General features: G+C 32.6%; 4 protein-coding genes and 2 long non-coding RNA genes across 12 annotated transcripts; 3 read left to right on the top strand and 3 right to left on the bottom strand.

Annotated features, from left to right (window-relative positions):
* Positions 1 to 520: 520 nt before the first annotated feature.
* On the bottom strand, positions 521 to 2929 carry LOC149491016 (uncharacterized). The gene is made up of 3 exons (XM_089698829.1): positions 2861 to 2929; positions 1590 to 2102; positions 521 to 1335 (listed from the first exon to the last, which is right to left on the bottom strand). The coding sequence occupies exons 1-3, from the start codon at positions 2901 to 2903 to the stop codon at positions 1007 to 1009; spliced, it is 885 nt and encodes a 294-aa protein (XP_089554955.1). The 5' UTR covers positions 2904 to 2929; the 3' UTR covers positions 521 to 1006.
* A 710-nt stretch (positions 2930 to 3639) lies between these two features.
* LOC149491015 (uncharacterized) lies at positions 3640 to 7149 on the top strand. 4 transcript variants are annotated; one of them, XR_016315744.1, is made up of 4 exons: positions 3640 to 4263; positions 5202 to 5383; positions 5952 to 6091; positions 7044 to 7149. It is a non-coding gene; the product is annotated as an uncharacterized LOC149491015 (long non-coding RNA). The 4 variants fall into 4 exon arrangements; XR_016315748.1 differs by having other exon boundaries at positions 5202 to 5303; positions 5952 to 7149; XR_016315741.1 differs by having other exon boundaries at positions 5952 to 7149.
* A 1637-nt stretch (positions 7150 to 8786) lies between these two features.
* On the bottom strand, positions 8787 to 11106 carry LOC149491014 (uncharacterized). The gene is made up of 3 exons (XM_089698818.1): positions 11038 to 11106; positions 9767 to 10279; positions 8787 to 9512 (listed from the first exon to the last, which is right to left on the bottom strand). The coding sequence occupies exons 1-3, from the start codon at positions 11078 to 11080 to the stop codon at positions 9184 to 9186; spliced, it is 885 nt and encodes a 294-aa protein (XP_089554944.1). The 5' UTR covers positions 11081 to 11106; the 3' UTR covers positions 8787 to 9183.
* Positions 11107 to 11816: 710 nt separating this feature from the next.
* Positions 11817 to 15326, top strand: LOC149491013 (uncharacterized). Of its 4 annotated transcripts, XR_016315732.1 has the most exons (4): positions 11817 to 12440; positions 13379 to 13560; positions 14129 to 14268; positions 15221 to 15326. It is a non-coding gene; the product is annotated as an uncharacterized LOC149491013 (long non-coding RNA). The 4 variants fall into 4 exon arrangements; XR_016315733.1 differs by having other exon boundaries at positions 13379 to 13480; positions 14129 to 15326; XR_016315727.1 differs by having other exon boundaries at positions 14129 to 15326.
* A 1637-nt stretch (positions 15327 to 16963) lies between these two features.
* LOC149491012 (uncharacterized) lies at positions 16964 to 19283 on the bottom strand. Its single transcript, XM_089698806.1, has 3 exons — positions 19215 to 19283; positions 17944 to 18456; positions 16964 to 17689 (listed from the first exon to the last, which is right to left on the bottom strand). Exons 1-3 carry the CDS (start codon positions 19255 to 19257, stop codon positions 17361 to 17363), a joined length of 885 nt encoding a protein of 294 aa, XP_089554932.1. The 5' UTR covers positions 19258 to 19283; the 3' UTR covers positions 16964 to 17360.
* Positions 19284 to 19884: 601 nt separating this feature from the next.
* Positions 19885 to 21461, top strand: LOC149491011 (uncharacterized). The gene has a single exon (XM_089700492.1). The coding sequence runs from the start codon at positions 19885 to 19887 to the stop codon at positions 21343 to 21345; it is 1461 nt and encodes a 486-aa protein (XP_089556618.1). The 3' UTR covers positions 21346 to 21461.
* Positions 21462 to 23418: the final 1957 nt, after the last annotated feature.

The raw sequence follows: 23418 nt of genomic DNA, 5'->3' as shown, positions 1-23418 counted from the left end.
GAATAATAGCGACAAATTCAGAGTCAGTAGTCACATTAATAATTATTATGAACAAATGTGGAACAAATCGTATTACACTCTTTTTTAACTATTGTTTAAACAAATATTATATTGGAAATATCACGTTACTAATAATAATCTTTTTCCTCTATATATAATCATCAATTACTTACCTACCACTCAATTTGCTTATTATTCAATTCTGATTTTAGTGAAGAGATTATATTTAATAAAGAAGCTGTGCCCCGCGGTTTTACTCCGCTACTGTCGCGTCGCGTCGGTCTTAGCGTGATGATATAAATTATAATAGCCTTCCTCGATAAATGGGCTATTTAACACTGAAAAAATTTTTCAAATCGGACCAGTTGTTCCTGAAATTAGCGCGTTCAAACAAACAAACAAACACTCTCAGATTAATTATAATATTACAAAATACATAGGTATATATTATAAATAGTATATTGGTATACAAGGGTATACGATATACATTACTAATTATGAATTGAAACTCGGATTATTTCAGTTGTTAGTTGTTACACATTTGAAAAAGCACATTTTGTTCCGGTCAGGTAAACTTAGATCAAATAAAGAACGATATACTTTATTTATTGTTTACTTTATTGATTTTTAATTAAAAATTGGATGTAGGTATGGTATGGGTGATATGATTTTTTATAATTACGTTATTATTATACAAATTTGTATAGGTAACTAACTACCTACAATTAAAATATGATTAACATTTAACATTTTTAAAAGATGATAAAAGCATATATCTTAAGGATATAATATACTCTTGTTATAAGATTTTTAAGGCACACACGATTTATATCATGTCATACATAATCTATACGCAATAGAAATCTATTAACATGATCGACATCAAATATTAATAATTAAGAACACACGTGATCATTACACGTACACAAATTGTATACAATAGGTTTGCCAACAAAAAAGTTATTTCAAATATTCATTCATTTTCATCATTGTCAGAAAAGCTTGTTTAAGCTGTCTTGCTTTTCTTTATTGTCGATGAAGATATCTTCGAAGTTTGCTTTCGTTTTATCCCCCTAGCCGAGATATCAATTTTCGGAGTAGAACACATACTATTTTGGGAGGTAGAGGATTCTATACTATTTTGTGAATCAACTTCCGAATTAACTGATAATTCTGAAGCAGCATGACTCAATGAAGTGGGATAACCAGTGGATGTATTTTCTTGTTCACTAATATATTTGGATACGTCAGTAGAACGTAGGACACTTCGTTTCTTTCTCATGATAATATCTGGTTTTGGTACAGAGTCACCATCAGATTTATGTTCACTTGCATCTGAAACAAAGTTATCATTGATTAAAATACAGAGCATTAGAAAACATTACTATACTTATAATAATTTATTATTAACTTCGTGATAATAATGCTTTAAAAATATCTACTGGGGTTTGCCTAATTTTATAACCTGACTTTACTGTATTATTAATTGATACTAATACACAGAGGCCGCAAGTACCAAATGTAGATTGTAGACATACAATTAACGTAAATATTTAGACTATGGCTTTCAAATATGTGTTTTTTTGTACCTTCGGTGCTAGCAAGCTTAGGCAATTCAATAGATGGCGTTCTAGACCTAAAGGAGGAACAAGGTGCTGATATTATTTCGTCCTCACAAAGCTCTTGGTCAATGTCACGTGCATCAGGATTTTTTTTACGTGATTTATTCGTTTCTGACGTTTCCTGTTCCACTATCACGCTTAACTCTTCATTTTCGACGCAACCGCTGGTTCCTGAAGACCATTCCGTAAAATTATTATAATTATATAAACTTCGGAGATCATATATCTCTGGACTACTGGGTTTTTCTACTGCATTTAATTCTACTGATTCTTTGTCAATAGTATCAGATTTCGGGGCATCACACCCTCTTCGATCTGCCGCTATAATTTCCTTCATTTTTTTCTCTAACTCCTGATAAAACTCTTCTGGGTCATCGTCATCTTTTCTTTTAGGTACCACTTCAATATTTAGCTCTGGTAAAGATTCACTCGAGTCAGTACTGCTGCGTCGCTCTCGCGATTCTGATGTGGGAGATAACCCTGAAAGTAAATGAACAATGATTTAGTTATTATACCTTTTTTTTATTTTTCCGATCGCATTGGAATCACTACGTATAGTATAAAACAAAGTCGCTTTCTCTGTCCCTATGTCCCTTTGTACGCTTAAATCTTTGAAACTACGCAACGGATTTTGATGCGGTTTTTTTAATAGATAGAGTGATTCAAGAGGAAGGTGTATATGTATAATAATTAAATTAAATAGTGGAGAAGTACTGTTTTTTTTGAGGTTTCTAATGTGATGCCGTAAATAATTACATTTTTTCCTCTTACCTACATTGCAAACGCAGGCTGAACCCTACGAGTTTTATCAAAATAATGTACTAAGTATTGAAAAAGTCAACAGAAAAGTCCGTGATGGTATAATATAATATTATGTCTATCTCTTATGGATAACCCACAATAACTTTTTTTTGTCATTTACTTTAAAAATTGCGGGGCGTAGCGTTTGCGGCGGTACCGGCCGGCCGCCATTGCACCCGTGCGAAGCAGGGGCGTGTAGCTAGTTTAAAATATATTATAAAGAATAGTTTATGAGCAAACATAAACTACAAGTATCTTTTGCACATGATATCCCTCATAGAAGTGGACTTCATCACAGGGCCGTATCTAGTCGAATTTGAGGTAGGGCAGCGGTTCATCATCATTATCTCCAGCAAAATTAGCCATAAGAGGTTAAAAAATACTAATAGCTAAGTACAGGCTTCTATTTTGATAAAATAAATATTGTCTCAACTTACTTGGTTCCTCCTCAGAATATTCTTCATTACTTGAGCGCGACATATTTAATTAATAGAGTTTTGTTTGATTTAACAATTAAATGAGATTATCGTGTTTAAAAAAATACTCTTGAAGAGGGTAGACGTGAATCAGGAGTTGCCATTTGAAAAAAAAAAGAAGAAGAAAAAGAATTACGATGATAGTCATGGCTAAACTGTGAACACGAAATGAAATGAGATAACTAAATAAACATTTAATTAAGTGTACAAATTGTATTTATCCATATAAAAATTCGCCAGTGTGATTCGTTTTTGGTTCAAGCAGTCACAAAATTCATCGATTTACCTATACTTTATAATATAATTATCTGTGTTCAGAGTATTCGGCCTGATTACTGTTTGGCATGGTTTTGACAGTTGACTGTTGAAGATTATGAAAACAAAGAAAATAATAAGGTTGATGGTTCATAATAAATTCATATCGCCGATCTTCTCATTAGTTCATTACAGAAATTAAGTGCTTAGATTGCTATTAATTATGTTCAGTCTTGCAAGGTGTGCGGGTGGTTTATTGTGGCCAAATCTTAATCTGTTGATTGTGGTGATAAACTCACGACTAGCTACATCCAGCTCATCATACCAAGGTCTTCTCTGTAAATCTTCTTGAATATTTCCATACCATTTTCCTTTAAATTTCTGATCCTCCTTCCAGAATTCTAACCACGTACTATTTAACGAGACATTTACATCGCAATAATAATCAGTCATAGGAACATGTATCACATTTCTGACGCCAATAAAGCAGTTTTGAAGCAGTTTTGTCCACTATTTCGTTGCCCAAAATACCTTTATGTGAGGGAGCCCACATAAACGCAGCTGTAGCTCCTTTATTATGCAACTGCCATACAAAATCCTTAATAAAATAGATAATATAATTAGCCGTTTTAAAAGTAAGATTCATCAGTTTTAGACTATTTATAAGACTTAAAGAATCTGATAAGATAAGAAAATATGTACAGTTATTTACACAACTAATCAATTTTAAAGCTTCAAAAACTGCATATTATGTCTCTGCTGTATAAATAGAGCACTGTTGATGTAGAACAAAGCTTTGAGCAGTAGGTTCTATTCCTTTGGGGATCATGCACTGCCCTTCTCACATAATCTGTACTTTTACTACCATCAGTGTAGACTGTATAATAGTTTTGGTTCTCTTCTAAGAATGCTAGAAAATCAGAATTGTTATCAATTGTCCTAGATAAAATTGAGATTGGATGTATAATACTATTAAATGAATGAGTGTAACATGACCAGCGAGATTGTTTTTTGACATTTGAACATTGAGATTTTATTTCCAGGAAAATATGGCACAAAGTTGGACATATACATTTTAGCCAGCTAGGACCATCTGCTAATTAAATGAGGTGAGGTGATTTTATTTATAATAAGAAGTTTTTTTGATGATAGTAGTTTTAAGCAATATCTTTTTGCAAGTTTGATTGGTCTCAATAACAGAGGCATAATATTTGTTTCAACTTCCATGGCCCTTATGGGAGTAGAACACATTGCCCCTGATATGATCCTCAAGGCTTTGTTCTGTATTATATCCAGTTTATGAGTGAGTGCTATTTAAATATGCCAAAGAACTATAATCAAAATGACTCCTGGCTATGGATTTTTAAAAAATTTTGGGAAAGTATTTTGGGATCAGCACCCCATGCGACACCTGCTAGACATCTCAAAATGTTAACACCATTTAATGCATTTCTAGATATTATATGTTTAATGTTCTTTTTAAGAAAGCTTGTGATCAAGTATTATACCCAAGAATTTGTGGGACAATACTCTTGGAATAATATCACCATTAAAAAACAACATTGATTAGTGATGAATCCTTACCAAATAGCATTACACTACTTTTAGCAGCATTTATTTTTAAATTTAATCAGTGCTGATAGTAGTTACTCAATTGCCTTAAAGCAATGTTAACATTACTAATGGCTATGGTTAAATCACATCTGAACTGTACAATGCTAAATCATCTGCAAACTGAAGTATATTTACATTTTTAGTATTTACATATTTGCTATCTCACAAGTATATAAATTATATAATAAAGACAATAAAATTGTACCCTGCATAGTACCCTTTGACACAGCTCTGGGTCCATGTAAATGTTGTTATGCTTAACATATAATATTCTATTATTAAGAAAATCATGAATCCATTTACACAATTGTCCAGGTACACCTGCATTGCTTAAAACCTTCACCAGTATGCCAGGATCTACATTATCAAATGCACCTTGCACATCAAGAAATACACAAACTGTGTGTAATCTCTTGTCTTTTGCATTTTTCAGATCACTTATAAGAGAAACGAAACTGTCAGCACAACTTCGTCCTCTGCGGAATCCATATTGAACATAAAGAATAACACTGTTTGATTCTGCATACCAATCAAGGCGAGTTTTCACCATGTTTTCAAATATCTTTCCAAGACATGATGACAGTGAAATTGGACGATAGGAACAAGCCTGTTCAGGTGGTTTATCTTGTTTAAGTATAGGTAGAACACATTGAGTTTTCCATGAACTTGGTGTTAACTTTTTATGCCAAAGATTATTAAGAACATTCAAAAATAAATTTTGTATTGATTCAGGTAGATGTTTAATCAATAAATATGGAAAATCATCTAAACGAGGATTTCTCCTAGATTGTAAACTCATTAAGAATTCAGACCATGAAAAAGGATCCAACAAAAACCGTGATTGCGGATTTTCATTATTATTATTAAAATGATTGTCTAATTGAACCCGGTCAGTCAAATTGGTGCTATCTGATAGTCTATCCAGTAGTGGTTGTATAAATCCATCTTTATATGACTTACTAATTCTGATATTCTTAAATCTTTTAAACACAATCCAGATTTGACTGACGGGAGTATTTCTATTGAAACTGTTACAGAAATTATTCCTGTTAATTCTTTTTTGCTCCTTGATAGTCCTTTTTTTAAAACATATAATTTTTTATAGTTAATGTAATTACTAATGGTTGGATCATTTTTTTACAATTTCAATGCTTCATAAGATTTAATAATAGATTGTTCACAGATGCTGTTCCACCAGGGAGCTGGTGGTCTACTCCTGAAGTTGGTCCTGGTGAATCTAACCGAAGCCGATTACAGAACTCCTCATGAGATTTCTTCGGGTTCTCTGCACTGACTATCATGTCTTGGAAGACTGAATATGAGGTTTCTGTATAATGAGTCCAATAATCAGTTTTGTTATATAAATTTTTTTTAACATGTTTCTTGATTATGTATCTTTTCATGGCATTATTTCGCGCCATTCCCGGAATGGCGCGAAATTATGCGGGTTCGAGTCCCGCCTGACGCGAAAGTCCCGCCTCGTGAACGAATTTTTTCTATTCTTTATAAATTTATATTTATAAAGCATTTGAATGCCATTTGTAACATTGTTGTTGAGGAGGAATATAATCAAAAACTCTGTATGAGAATAAATCATATTGTACGTTCTCCAGTAAGGAATTTGTCAGAAATGTGATACTGATAGTTTGTGTTCCTACTAACTCGTGTCCTACTTTTTTCATAAATCGTCTAACTGCAATTATTTCATATGTATACTGTAAACAATTTAACAATGTTACTTAGTAAACAATTCTTTATTTGATAAATTGGTTGGTACAAATTTGATTATACTAGTTTTTGACGTGACAACGTCTTATAAATTGGTTTGCCGGGTGCAAGAAGCTTATATCTAATACACTGGAGATTGCACTATGAACGTTTACTTGTCACGGGAAGGTATGACCTTGAATGACGCCTGGTTGTATTTTTGTCCCTTTCACACCTAACTTGGCAAGTTGGTGTGAAAGAGATGAAGAAACAACCAGGCGTCATTCAAGGTCATACCTTCCCGTGACAAGTAAACGTTCATAGTGCAATCTCCAGTGTATTAGATATAAGCTTCTTGGCCGGGTGACACTTCAAGAAACTGCGTTACGCTCCGCTCACGTTATGCGCTCACAATGAGAGTGAGTGAGAGTCACGCGGGCATGGTTAGCCCGCCTAAGAGCGAGAGAGACAGACATAAAAAGTCGTTGTCACGTAAAACTTTCGCCCGTATACCGACTTTACAGGCAACCAATTTTTTTCTATTTATCATATTATTGTATCATTCCAGAAAGTTGCTGTGATTGAGAAAATTATTAGCGGTATTGTGCTGGTTGAAGATCACAACTTCAGTGCCATCACACCTTTAATATTACTAAATATATGATTTAAATAGACTGGACTTTTATTTCCTATTCTTTCTTCTTTGTTTTTACTTTCCACAAATACTTTGAATTGCATGTTTATGTTAGTGTCCGGATAAAGTATTTTATAGTTTGGTTTACGGAAAGGTAGAAAAGGGGAGTCACTCTCACCACCGCCGCCAGTACCTGAAACATCTCGATCTTCTGGATGTCGTGGTCTCTTCTTAGATTTGGGCGGGTTATCGCCGCCCCCCTTCATTTCCATCCATTTTTTATGAATACGCTATATTAATGTTCTAATTTTTAACTTATTTACACTTATTTATGAAGAAATTGTATTTAATTTAATTTAAATTTCAAAACTATGAACCGCGCTTTTTCAAATTCCCGCCACTATATTTTTCTATAGATTGACACTTTTAAAAATTCGTTATATCTTTTGAATGGAATATCGAATATCCAATTTTTTTAATTTAAAAAGTATTTTGCTGGTATTGAAACAGACTATAATAAAACATCATTTAATGGGATAAGGATTAATAATTATATGTGTATGGGTAACATGGTTTGATTAGGTACTGTCGCCACTTCTATTTATTTTGAAAACGTAAAAAAGTTGTTGTAGTAACATACCTACTGAAGATGGACATATGGTATCGCGGACTTTCTTATTGATCCATTCTATAATACCGTATAACATTTTTTTGTTGTATCTTCAATGTTTGAGTTTGAGTTTTAGATTCCGCAGCGCACGCGATGACAGAATTTTTATTAAGGAATTTTTTACACCTTGGGTTACATTATTGCATTTTTGGTAAGGATCTCTAATTTTTTTGAAATGCAATAGAACCTATGTTGCTCAGTAAAGATGCAGCTTTCTAATGGTGAAAGAATTTTTGAAATCGGTCCAGTAGTTTATGCGTGAAAACCATACATACATATACTTACATAATTACAACCTCTTTATAATATTAGTATAGAAGTATAGATAATGAAATTAAAGTTAACATTTCAAGTAAAGTAATAAAATAAACCTATCTAGAGACTTATATTTAAGCAGAATAATAGCGACAAATTCAGAGTCAGTAGTCACATTAATAATTATTATGAACAAATGTGGAACAAATCGTATTACACTCTTTTTTAACTATTGTTTAAACAAATATTATATTGGAAATATCACGTTACTAATAATAATCTTTTTCCTCTATATATAATCATCAATTACTTACCTACCACTCAATTTGCTTATTATTCAATTCTGATTTTAGTGAAGAGATTATATTTAATAAAGAAGCTGTGCCCCGCGGTTTTACTCCGCTACTGTCGCGTCGCGTCGGTCTTAGCGTGATGATATAAATTATAATAGCCTTCCTCGATAAATGGGCTATTTAACACTGAAAAAATTTTTCAAATCGGACCAGTTGTTCCTGAAATTAGCGCGTTCAAACAAACAAACAAACACTCTCAGATTAATTATAATATTACAAAATACATAGGTATATATTATAAATAGTATATTGGTATACAAGGGTATACGATATACATTACTAATTATGAATTGAAACTCGGATTATTTCAGTTGTTAGTTGTTACACATTTGAAAAAGCGCACATTTTGTTCCGGTCAGGTAAACTTAGATCAAATAAAGAACGATATACTTTATTTATTGTTTACTTTATTGATTTTTAATTAAAAATTGGATGTAGGTATGGTATGGGTGATATGATTTTTTATAATTACGTTATTATTATACAAATTTGTATAGGTAACTAACTACCTACAATTAAAATATGATTAACATTTAACATTTTTAAAAGATGATAAAAGCATATATCTTAAGGATATAATATACTCTTGTTATAAGATTTTTAAGGCACACACGATTTATATCATGTCATACATAATCTATACGCAATAGAAATCTATTAACATGATCGACATCAAATATTAATAATTAAGAACACACGTGATCATTACACGTACACAAATTGTATACAATAGGTTTGCCAACAAAAAAGTTATTTCAAATATTCATTCATTTTCATCATTGTCAGAAAAGCTTGTTTAAGCTGTCTTGCTTTTCTTTATTGTCGATGAAGATATCTTCGAAGTTTGCTTTCGTTTTATCCCCCTAGCCGAGATATCAATTTTCGGAGTAGAACACATACTATTTTGGGAGGTAGAGGATTCTATACTATTTTGTGAATCAACTTCCGAATTAACTGATAATTCTGAAGCAGCATGACTCAATGAAGTGGGATAACCAGTGGATGTATTTTCTTGTTCACTAATATATTTGGATACGTCAGTAGAACGTAGGACACTTCGTTTCTTTCTCATGATAATATCTGGTTTTGGTACAGAGTCACCATCAGATTTATGTTCACTTGCATCTGAAACAAAGTTATCATTGATTAAAATACAGAGCATTAGAAAACATTACTATACTTATAATAATTTATTATTAACTTCGTGATAATAATGCTTTAAAAATATCTACTGGGGTTTGCCTAATTTTATAACCTGACTTTACTGTATTATTAATTGATACTAATACACAGAGGCCGCAAGTACCAAATGTAGATTGTAGACATACAATTAACGTAAATATTTAGACTATGGCTTTCAAATATGTGTTTTTTTGTACCTTCGGTGCTAGCAAGCTTAGGCAATTCAATAGATGGCGTTCTAGACCTAAAGGAGGAACAAGGTGCTGATATTATTTCGTCCTCACAAAGCTCTTGGTCAATGTCACGTGCATCAGGATTTTTTTTACGTGATTTATTCGTTTCTGACGTTTCCTGTTCCACTATCACGCTTAACTCTTCATTTTCGACGCAACCGCTGGTTCCTGAAGACCATTCCGTAAAATTATTATAATTATATAAACTTCGGAGATCATATATCTCTGGACTACTGGGTTTTTCTACTGCATTTAATTCTACTGATTCTTTGTCAATAGTATCAGATTTCGGGGCATCACACCCTCTTCGATCTGCCGCTATAATTTCCTTCATTTTTTTCTCTAACTCCTGATAAAACTCTTCTGGGTCATCGTCATCTTTTCTTTTAGGTACCACTTCAATATTTAGCTCTGGTAAAGATTCACTCGAGTCAGTACTGCTGCGTCGCTCTCGCGATTCTGATGTGGGAGATAACCCTGAAAGTAAATGAACAATGATTTAGTTATTATACCTTTTTTTTATTTTTCCGATCGCATTGGAATCACTACGTATAGTATAAAACAAAGTCGCTTTCTCTGTCCCTATGTCCCTTTGTACGCTTAAATCTTTGAAACTACGCAACGGATTTTGATGCGGTTTTTTTAATAGATAGAGTGATTCAAGAGGAAGGTGTATATGTATAATAATTAAATTAAATAGTGGAGAAGTACTGTTTTTTTTGAGGTTTCTAATGTGATGCCGTAAATAATTACATTTTTTCCTCTTACCTACATTGCAAACGCAGGCTGAACCCTACGAGTTTTATCAAAATAATGTACTAAGTATTGAAAAAGTCAACAGAAAAGTCCGTGATGGTATAATATAATATTATGTCTATCTCTTATGGATAACCCACAATAACTTTTTTTTGTCATTTACTTTAAAAATTGCGGGGCGTAGCGTTTGCGGCGGTACCGGCCGGCCGCCATTGCACCCGTGCGAAGCCGGGGCGTGTAGCTAGTTTAAAATATATTATAAAGAATAGTTTATGAGCAAACATAAACTACAAGTATCTTTTGCACATGATATCCCTCATAGAAGTGGACTTCATCACAGGGCCGTATCTAGTCGAATTTGAGGTAGGGCAGCGGTTCATCATCATTATCTCCAGCAAAATTAGCCATAAGAGGTTAAAAAATACTAATAGCTAAGTACAGGCTTCTATTTTGATAAAATAAATATTGTCTCAACTTACTTGGTTCCTCCTCAGAATATTCTTCATTACTTGAGCGCGACATATTTAATTAATAGAGTTTTGTTTGATTTAACAATTAAATGAGATTATCGTGTTTAAAAAAATACTCTTGAAGAGGGTAGACGTGAATCAGGAGTTGCCATTTGAAAAAAAAAAGAAGAAGAAAAAGAATTACGATGATAGTCATGGCTAAACTGTGAACACGAAATGAAATGAGATAACTAAATAAACATTTAATTAAGTGTACAAATTGTATTTATCCATATAAAAATTCGCCAGTGTGATTCGTTTTTGGTTCAAGCAGTCACAAAATTCATCGATTTACCTATACTTTATAATATAATTATCTGTGTTCAGAGTATTCGGCCTGATTACTGTTTGGCATGGTTTTGACAGTTGACTGTTGAAGATTATGAAAACAAAGAAAATAATAAGGTTGATGGTTCATAATAAATTCATATCGCCGATCTTCTCATTAGTTCATTACAGAAATTAAGTGCTTAGATTGCTATTAATTATGTTCAGTCTTGCAAGGTGTGCGGGTGGTTTATTGTGGCCAAATCTTAATCTGTTGATTGTGGTGATAAACTCACGACTAGCTACATCCAGCTCATCATACCAAGGTCTTCTCTGTAAATCTTCTTGAATATTTCCATACCATTTTCCTTTAAATTTCTGATCCTCCTTCCAGAATTCTAACCACGTACTATTTAACGAGACATTTACATCGCAATAATAATCAGTCATAGGAACATGTATCACATTTCTGACGCCAATAAAGCAGTTTTGAAGCAGTTTTGTCCACTATTTCGTTGCCCAAAATACCTTTATGTGAGGGAGCCCACATAAACGCAGCTGTAGCTCCTTTATTATGCAACTGCCATACAAAATCCTTAATAAAATAGATAATATAATTAGCCGTTTTAAAAGTAAGATTCATCAGTTTTAGACTATTTATAAGACTTAAAGAATCTGATAAGATAAGAAAATATGTACAGTTATTTACACAACTAATCAATTTTAAAGCTTCAAAAACTGCATATTATGTCTCTGCTGTATAAATAGAGCACTGTTGATGTAGAACAAAGCTTTGAGCAGTAGGTTCTATTCCTTTGGGGATCATGCACTGCCCTTCTCACATAATCTGTACTTTTACTACCATCAGTGTAGACTGTATAATAGTTTTGGTTCTCTTCTAAGAATGCTAGAAAATCAGAATTGTTATCAATTGTCCTAGATAAAATTGAGATTGGATGTATAATACTATTAAATGAATGAGTGTAACATGACCAGCGAGATTGTTTTTTGACATTTGAACATTGAGATTTTATTTCCAGGAAAATATGGCACAAAGTTGGACATATACATTTTAGCCAGCTAGGACCATCTGCTAATTAAATGAGGTGAGGTGATTTTATTTATAATAAGAAGTTTTTTTGATGATAGTAGTTTTAAGCAATATCTTTTTGCAAGTTTGATTGGTCTCAATAACAGAGGCATAATATTTGTTTCAACTTCCATGGCCCTTATGGGAGTAGAACACATTGCCCCTGATATGATCCTCAAGGCTTTGTTCTGTATTATATCCAGTTTATGAGTGAGTGCTATTTAAATATGCCAAAGAACTATAATCAAAATGACTCCTGGCTATGGATTTTTAAAAAATTTTGGGAAAGTATTTTGGGATCAGCACCCCATGCGACACCTGCTAGACATCTCAAAATGTTAACACCATTTAATGCATTTCTAGATATTATATGTTTAATGTTCTTTTTAAGAAAGCTTGTGATCAAGTATTATACCCAAGAATTTGTGGGACAATACTCTTGGAATAATATCACCATTAAAAAACAACATTGATTAGTGATGAATCCTTACCAAATAGCATTACACTACTTTTAGCAGCATTTATTTTTAAATTTAATCAGTGCTGATAGTAGTTACTCAATTGCCTTAAAGCAATGTTAACATTACTAATGGCTATGGTTAAATCACATCTGAACTGTACAATGCTAAATCATCTGCAAACTGAAGTATATTTACATTTTTAGTATTTACATATTTGCTATCTCACAAGTATATAAATTATATAATAAAGACAATAAAATTGTACCCTGCATAGTACCCTTTGACACAGCTCTGGGTCCATGTAAATGTTGTTATGCTTAACATATAATATTCTATTATTAAGAAAATCATGAATCCATTTACACAATTGTCCAGGTACACCTGCATTGCTTAAAACCTTCACCAGTATGCCAGGATCTACATTATCAAATGCACCTTGCACATCAAGAAATACACAAACTGTGTGTAATCTCTTGTCTTTTGCATTTTTCAGATCACTTATAAGAGAAACGAAACTGTCAGCACAACTTCGTCCTCTGCGGAATCCATATTGAACATAAAGAATAACACTGTTTGATTCTGCATACCAATCAAGGCGAGTTTTCACCATGTTTTCAAATATCTTTCCAAGACATGATGACAGTGAAATTGGACGATAGGAACAAGCCTGTTCAGGTGGTTTATCTTGTTTAAGTATAGGTAGAACACATTGAGTTTTCCATGAACTTGGTGTTAACTTTTTATGCCAAAGATTATTAAGAACATTCAAAAATAAATTTTGTATTGATTCAGGTAGATGTTTAATCAATAAATATGGAAAATCATCTAAACGAGGATTTCTCCTAGATTGTAAACTCATTAAGAATTCAGACCATGAAAAAGGATCCAACAAAAACCGTGATTGCGGATTTTCATTATTATTATTAAAATGATTGTCTAATTGAACCCGGTCAGTCAAATTGGTGCTATCTGATAGTCTATCCAGTAGTGGTTGTATAAATCCATCTTTATATGACTTACTAATTCTGATATTCTTAAATCTTTTAAACACAATCCAGATTTGACTGACGGGAGTATTTCTATTGAAACTGTTACAGAAATTATTCCTGTTAATTCTTTTTTGCTCCTTGATAGTCCTTTTTTTAAAACATATAATTTTTTATAGTTAATGTAATTACTAATGGTTGGATCATTTTTTTACAATTTCAATGCTTCATAAGATTTAATAATAGATTGTTCACAGATGCTGTTCCACCAGGGAGCTGGTGGTCTACTCCTGAAGTTGGTCCTGGTGAATCTAACCGAAGCCGATTACAGAACTCCTCATGAGATTTCTTCGGGTTCTCTGCACTGACTATCATGTCTTGGAAGACTGAATATGAGGTTTCTGTATAATGAGTCCAATAATCAGTTTTGTTATATAAATTTTTTTTAACATGTTTCTTGATTATGTATCTTTTCATGGCATTATTTCGCGCCATTCCCGGAATGGCGCGAAATTATGCGGGTTCGAGTCCCGCCTGACGCGAAAGTCCCGCCTCGTGAACGAATTTTTTCTATTCTTTATAAATTTATATTTATAAAGCATTTGAATGCCATTTGTAACATTGTTGTTGAGGAGGAATATAATCAAAAACTCTGTATGAGAATAAATCATATTGTACGTTCTCCAGTAAGGAATTTGTCAGAAATGTGATACTGATAGTTTGTGTTCCTACTAACTCGTGTCCTACTTTTTTCATAAATCGTCTAACTGCAATTATTTCATATGTATACTGTAAACAATTTAACAATGTTACTTAGTAAACAATTCTTTATTTGATAAATTGGTTGGTACAAATTTGATTATACTAGTTTTTGACGTGACAACGTCTTATAAATTGGTTTGCCGGGTGCAAGAAGCTTATATCTAATACACTGGAGATTGCACTATGAACGTTTACTTGTCACGGGAAGGTATGACCTTGAATGACGCCTGGTTGTATTTTTGTCCCTTTCACACCTAACTTGGCAAGTTGGTGTGAAAGAGATGAAGAAACAACCAGGCGTCATTCAAGGTCATACCTTCCCGTGACAAGTAAACGTTCATAGTGCAATCTCCAGTGTATTAGATATAAGCTTCTTGGCCGGGTGACACTTCAAGAAACTGCGTTACGCTCCGCTCACGTTATGCGCTCACAATGAGAGTGAGTGAGAGTCACGCGGGCATGGTTAGCCCGCCTAAGAGCGAGAGAGACAGACATAAAAAGTCGTTGTCACGTAAAACTTTCGCCCGTATACCGACTTTACAGGCAACCAATTTTTTTCTATTTATCATATTATTGTATCATTCCAGAAAGTTGCTGTGATTGAGAAAATTATTAGCGGTATTGTGCTGGTTGAAGATCACAACTTCAGTGCCATCACACCTTTAATATTACTAAATATATGATTTAAATAGACTGGACTTTTATTTCCTATTCTTTCTTCTTTGTTTTTACTTTCCACAAATACTTTGAATTGCATGTTTATGTTAGTGTCCGGATAAAGTATTTTATAGTTTGGTTTACGGAAAGGTAGAAAAGGGGAGTCACTCTCACCACCGCCGCCAGTACCTGAAACATCTCGATCTTCTGGATGTCGTGGTCTCTTCTTAGATTTGGGCGGGTTATCGCCGCCCCCCTTCATTTCCATCCATTTTTTATGAATACGCTATATTAATGTTCTAATTTTTAACTTATTTACACTTATTTATGAAGAAATTGTATTTAATTTAATTTAAATTTCAAAACTATGAACCGCGCTTTTTCAAATTCCCGCCACTATATTTTTCTATAGATTGACACTTTTAAAAATTCGTTATATCTTTTGAATGGAATATCGAATATCCAATTTTTTTAATTTAAAAAGTATTTTGCTGGTATTGAAACAGACTATAATAAAACATCATTTAATGGGATAAGGATTAATAATTATATGTGTATGGGTAACATGGTTTGATTAGGTACTGTCGCCACTTCTATTTATTTTGAAAACGTAAAAAAGTTGTTGTAGTAACATACCTACTGAAGATGGACATATGGTATCGCGGACTTTCTTATTGATCCATTCTATAATACCGTATAACATTTTTTTGTTGTATCTTCAATGTTTGAGTTTGAGTTTTAGATTCCGCAGCGCACGCGATGACAGAATTTTTATTAAGGAATTTTTTACACCTTGGGTTACATTATTGCATTTTTGGTAAGGATCTCTAATTTTTTTGAAATGCAATAGAACCTATGTTGCTCAGTAAAGATGCAGCTTTCTAATGGTGAAAGAATTTTTGAAATCGGTCCAGTAGTTTATGCGTGAAAACCATACATACATATACTTACATAATTACAACCTCTTTATAATATTAGTATAGAAGTATAGATAATGAAATTAAAGTTAACATTTCAAGTAAAGTAATAAAATAAACCTATCTAGAGACTTATATTTAAGCAGAATAATAGCGACAAATTCAGAGTCAGTAGTCACATTAATAATTATTATGAACAAATGTGGAACAAATCGTATTACACTCTTTTTTAACTATTGTTTAAACAAATATTATATTGGAAATATCACGTTACTAATAATAATCTTTTTCCTCTATATATAATCATCAATTACTTACCTACCACTCAATTTGCTTATTATTCAATTCTGATTTTAGTGAAGAGATTATATTTAATAAAGAAGCTGTGCCCCGCGGTTTTACTCCGCTACTGTCGCGTCGCGTCGGTCTTAGCGTGATGATATAAATTATAATAGCCTTCCTCGATAAATGGGCTATTTAACACTGAAAAAATTTTTCAAATCGGACCAGTTGTTCCTGAAATTAGCGCGTTCAAACAAACAAACAAACACTCTCAGATTAATTATAATATTACAAAATACATAGGTATATATTATAAATAGTATATTGGTATACAAGGGTATACGATATACATTACTAATTATGAATTGAAACTCGGATTATTTCAGTTGTTAGTTGTTACACATTTGAAAAAGCGCACATTTTGTTCCGGTCAGGTAAACTTAGATCAAATAAAGAACGATATACTTTATTTATTGTTTACTTTATTGATTTTTAATTAAAAATTGGATGTAGGTATGGTATGGGTGATATGATTTTTTATAATTACGTTATTATTATACAAATTTGTATAGGTAACTAACTACCTACAATTAAAATATGATTAACATTTAACATTTTTAAAAGATGATAAAAGCATATATCTTAAGGATATAATATACTCTTGTTATAAGATTTTTAAGGCACACACGATTTATATCATGTCATACATAATCTATACGCAATAGAAATCTATTAACATGATCGACATCAAATATTAATAATTAAGAACACACGTGATCATTACACGTACACAAATTGTATACAATAGGTTTGCCAACAAAAAAGTTATTTCAAATATTCATTCATTTTCATCATTGTCAGAAAAGCTTGTTTAAGCTGTCTTGCTTTTCTTTATTGTCGATGAAGATATCTTCGAAGTTTGCTTTCGTTTTATCCCCCTAGCCGAGATATCAATTTTCGGAGTAGAACACATACTATTTTGGGAGGTAGAGGATTCTATACTATTTTGTGAATCAACTTCCGAATTAACTGATAATTCTGAAGCAGCATGACTCAATGAAGTGGGATAACCAGTGGATGTATTTTCTTGTTCACTAATATATTTGGATACGTCAGTAGAACGTAGGACACTTCGTTTCTTTCTCATGATAATATCTGGTTTTGGTACAGAGTCACCATCAGATTTATGTTCACTTGCATCTGAAACAAAGTTATCATTGATTAAAATACAGAGCATTAGAAAACATTACTATACTTATAATAATTTATTATTAACTTCGTGATAATAATGCTTTAAAAATATCTACTGGGGTTTGCCTAATTTTATAACCTGACTTTACTGTATTATTAATTGATACTAATACACAGAGGCCGCAAGTACCAAATGTAGATTGTAGACATACAATTAACGTAAATATTTAGACTATGGCTTTCAAATATGTGTTTTTTTGTACCTTCGGTGCTAGCAAGCTTAGGCAATTCAATAGATGGCGTTCTAGACCTAAAGGAGGAACAAGGTGCTGATATTATTTCGTCCTCACAAAGCTCTTGGTCAATGTCACGTGCATCAGGATTTTTTTTACGTGATTTATTCGTTTCTGACGTTTCCTGTTCCACTATCACGCTTAACTCTTCATTTTCGACGCAACCGCTGGTTCCTGAAGACCATTCCGTAAAATTATTATAATTATATAAACTTCGGAGATCATATATCTCTGGACTACTGGGTTTTTCTACTGCATTTAATTCTACTGATTCTTTGTCAATAGTATCAGATTTCGGGGCATCACACCCTCTTCGATCTGCCGCTATAATTTCCTTCATTTTTTTCTCTAACTCCTGATAAAACTCTTCTGGGTCATCGTCATCTTTTCTTTTAGGTACCACTTCAATATTTAGCTCTGGTAAAGATTCACTCGAGTCAGTACTGCTGCGTCGCTCTCGCGATTCTGATGTGGGAGATAACCCTGAAAGTAAATGAACAATGATTTAGTTATTATACCTTTTTTTTATTTTTCCGATCGCATTGGAATCACTACGTATAGTATAAAACAAAGTCGCTTTCTCTGTCCCTATGTCCCTTTGTACGCTTAAATCTTTGAAACTACGCAACGGATTTTGATGCGGTTTTTTTAATAGATAGAGTGATTCAAGAGGAAGGTGTATATGTATAATAATTAAATTAAATAGTGGAGAAGTACTGTTTTTTTTGAGGTTTCTAATGTGATGCCGTAAATAATTACATTTTTTCCTCTTACCTACATTGCAAACGCAGGCTGAACCCTACGAGTTTTATCAAAATAATGTACTAAGTATTGAAAAAGTCAACAGAAAAGTCCGTGATGGTATAATATAATATTATGTCTATCTCTTATGGATAACCCACAATAACTTTTTTTTGTCATTTACTTTAAAAATTGCGGGGCGTAGCGTTTGCGGCGGTACCGGCCGGCCGCCATTGCACCCGTGCGAAGCCGGGGCGTGTAGCTAGTTTAAAATATATTATAAAGAATAGTTTATGAGCAAACATAAACTACAAGTATCTTTTGCACATGATATCCCTCATAGAAGTGGACTTCATCACAGGGCCGTATCTAGTCGAATTTGAGGTAGGGCAGCGGTTCATCATCATTATCTCCAGCAAAATTAGCCATAAGAGGTTAAAAAATACTAATAGCTAAGTACAGGCTTCTATTTTGATAAAATAAATATTGTCTCAACTTACTTGGTTCCTCCTCAGAATATTCTTCATTACTTGAGCGCGACATATTTAATTAATAGAGTTTTGTTTGATTTAACAATTAAATGAGATTATCGTGTTTAAAAAAATACTCTTGAAGAGGGTAGACGTGAATCAGGAGTTGCCATTTGAAAAAAAAAAGAAGAAGAAAAAGAATTACGATGATAGTCATGGCTAAACTGTGAACACGAAATGAAATGAGATAACTAAATAAACATTTAATTAAGTGTACAAATTGTATTTATCCATATAAAAATTCGCCAGTGTGATTCGTTTTTGGTTCAAGCAGTCACAAAATTCATCGATTTACCTATACTTTATAATATAATTATCTGTGTTCAGAGTATTCGGCCTGATTACTGTTTGGCATGGTTTTGACAGTTGACTGTTGAAGATTATGAAAACAAAGAAAATAATAAGGTTGATGGAGGAAGCGCGGGAATCTTCGAACGAGCCGGGTGTAATTTTTGAAATTTAACTTGGAAAAAATTTAAATTAATGTTCAATTGAGTTTGGCTTTGTATATATCTTTTGTTTCCTATATATAAACTTGTAAATTAGTGTAGTTAGTAGTTTTTTTTATTGGTAAGTCTATTTTATTCTGATTTATAGTATGTAAAAAAATTTTTGCACTTAAATTTTGGCGGGCTGATCGATGAACGATCCTCCCGACCCTATAGCTTCAGGACCAAGTTTCCAACTTGGTCCTGAAGTAGCTAGTTATATTACGATTCCAAGTATAGAATGTGAAAACGATTTTGCATTAAAAAATAGTTGGGTGGAAAGCACTCCTAAAAAACGCAGGCTAAGGAAACAGGACAGTGATAGCACTGAGCCTAATAAAAAGTCCAATTCTGATGTTACTTTTAATGAATCCTTTAAGAATGATAATAATAATATGAATGACCAATCGGCTTTACCAAATTTACGTTCAGAATACCTATCTACTGACTCCTTCCCTTATATTGTTCATGTTCAGCGTACAGAGTCAACACCTGGCGATGGAACAACATTGCATCCCATTACTTTTGGTCGATTTTTAAAAAATAACAATATTAAAAATATAGTATCTGGTAGTGTTAAAAAAATAGGGAGAAATCGTTGTATTGTAGCATTTTCAACGCCAAAGGATGCTAATGATTTTATTAAAAATAAAAATTTAGAATTAAATAAGCTAAGTGCAAAAATACCAACATTTAACATAAGTCGCATTGGTATTGTTAAAGGAATACCTTCTGAATGGTCCCAAGAGGAAATAATAGAAAATATTTCAACTCCAGCTGGCTGTGGAAAAATTATAAAAGTTAGAAGGATCAATTATAAGGTTATTATTGATGGTTCCATATCTTGGAGACCAACACAATCTGTTGTTCTTACATTTGACGGTCAAGTTCTTCCTGAACGTGTGTATGCCTGTTATAACTCTCTGCCAGTTAATCTTTACATTTTCCCTACCATCCAATGTTTTCAATGCTGTAGATATGGTCATACTAAAAATATATGTCGTTCAAAACCCAGATGTTATAAGTGTGGTCAAGATCATTCTGGCGACACTTGTACAGTCGAAGAAGATTGTGCATCATGTTTGTTATGTTCAGGCTTCCATTTCGCAACTAATAAAATCTGTCCAGAATTTAAACGCCAAAAGGATATTAAAATAAGTATGTCTGAAAAAAATATATCTTACGGGGAAGCAAGTAAACTTTACCCAAATGTATCAAAGTCTTATGGGGATGTATTAATGTCTTCATCTGCTTATTCAACCACAAATAGATTGAATGTAAATAGTTCAAATTCAACCTACAAAAAGACTTATTTTTTAAAACCAAAATTGCCTCCTAAGACTAATAAGGGTTTTGATAAAAATGCTCATAATGCTATTATTAGGGAAGCTCAGATTCCTACGCCTGAAAATGGCTGCGGTTATCAAGTAGCCCCTAATGAATCTGAAACTTCCCAGATAATGGATATAATTACTTTACTAATCAACACTCTATTGAAAAATAACACCCTGAAACCGTCCAACGTTGCCTCTTTACATAAAGTAATTGATAGTTTATTTAGTAATCATGGATTCCAAAATAATACAGTGGAACTGCAGAAGCGTGATACCTAAAAAGTCAGATCTAATTCACATAATAAATAAGCACAATCCTTTTTTAATTGCTCTAAAGTCTAAATGAGACTTGGGTATAACCAAATCTCTTCTTTCGAATTCCAATTTCCATTATGTTTGTATTTGTGATGACAGAATTGATGAATTAATAATTAATAATTTATTCATGACAGAATTGATGGGTATGGTGGTGCTGCCATACTTATTAAAAAGTCAATACAATTTAAACGTCTAATATTACCAGCGCACAATAATAAATATGTAAATAGTGTTGGCATTAGTTTTAAAAATATTTCAATCATTTCAATTTATATATCCACGGAAATGATAGGGCTGATAGCTTGGCCAAGGATGCAGTGCAGTGTAGAGATATGTAATATGTATCCATACATTAACTACTCTCATGATCTCTTAACATTATGGAAACGATTTCTCCTTGAAGCGTGGAATACGGTCTACGGTGGACAGATACAGCATAAGGGAAGGAATTACTATAGAATTCAACCGGTGATCCCCATAAAACCTTGGTTTGTTGGTGTTGAAGCAAATAAATTAGTTATATCTACAATAAGTCACATGAGAATAGGACATAATATGTGTATTCCTAGTCATTTAGCCAGAATAGACGTATTAAATAGTGAAGTTTGCGAGTGTGGAGAGGATGAGGGAAATATAGACCACATATTTTTCTCTTGCTCTTTATACGATCATTCTTCCTTTTATAATTTATTAATTTCTTCAAATGTTCCTCTTCCTATTCGTATGTCATATCTATTTATGTATCCTAAAAAATATTATAATAATATATGTATATCTACTTTTATATAACGTCAAATTGTAATGTTTTTTAGTTTATATTTAATCTATTTAGTTTATGTAAATAATATGTAATATAATAATGTAACTTGTATTAATTTTGGCCTAACTCTTCTGATCACCTTGAAAAATATCGTACTATCCTATTTTCCCGTGTATGGATTCCCTACCTTTTACTTGACACTGGCAAATAGTTTTAGCTTCTTGCCATAACAGAAAAAAAAAAAAAAAAAAAAATAAGGTTGATGGTTCATAATAAATTCATATCGCCGAATGCCGATCTTCTCATTAGTTCATTACAGAAATTAAGTGCTTAGATTGCTATTAATTATGTTCAGTCTTGCAAGGTGTGCGGGTGGTTTATTGTGGCCAAATCTTAATCTGTTGATTGTGGTGATAAACTCACGACTAGCTACATCCAGCTCATCATACCAAGGTCTTCTCTGTAAATCTTCTTGAATATTTCCATACCATTTTCCTTTAAATTTCTGATCCTCCTTCCAGAATTCTAACCACGTACTATTTAACGAGACATTTACATCGCAATAATAATCAGTCATAGGAACATGTATCACATTTCTGACGCCAATAAAGCAGTTTTGAAGCAGTTTTGTCCACTATTTCGTTGCCCAAAATACCTTTATGTGAGGGAGCCCACATAAACGCAGCTGTAGCTCCTTTATTATGCAACTGCCATACAAAATCCTTAATAAAATAAATAATATAATTAGCCGTTTTAAAAGTAAGATTCATCAGTTTTAGACTATTTATAAGACTTAAAGAATCTGATAAGATAAGAAAATATGTACAGTTATTTACACAACTAATCAATTTTAAAGCTTCAAAAACTGCATATTATGTCTCTGCTGTATAAATAGAGCACTGTTGATGTAGAACAAAGCTTTGAGCAGTAGGTTCTATTCCTTTGGGGATCATGCACTGCCCTTCTCACATAATCTGTACTTTTACTACCATCAGTGTAGACTGTATAATAGTTTTGGTTCTCTTCTAAGAATGCTAGAAAATCAGAATTGTTATCAATTGTCCTAGATAAAATTGAGATTGGATGTATAATACTATTAAATGAATGAGTGTAACATGACCAGCGAGATTGTTTTTTGACATTTGAACATTGAGATTTTATTTCCAGGAAAATATGGCACAAAGTTGGACATATACATTTTAGCCAGCTAGGACCATCTGCTAATTAAATGAGGTGAGGTGATTTTATTTATAATAAGAAGTTTTTTTGATGAT

This window comes from Colias philodice, chromosome 1 (genome assembly GCF_061535455.1).
Source record: "Colias philodice isolate Cphi_HAF_F1 chromosome 1, ilColPhil1 Martin Lab GWU primary, whole genome shotgun sequence".
NCBI classification, from domain to species: domain Eukaryota; kingdom Metazoa; phylum Arthropoda; class Insecta; order Lepidoptera; family Pieridae; genus Colias; species Colias philodice.
This window is presented reverse-complemented; position numbering and strand designations above follow the sequence as displayed.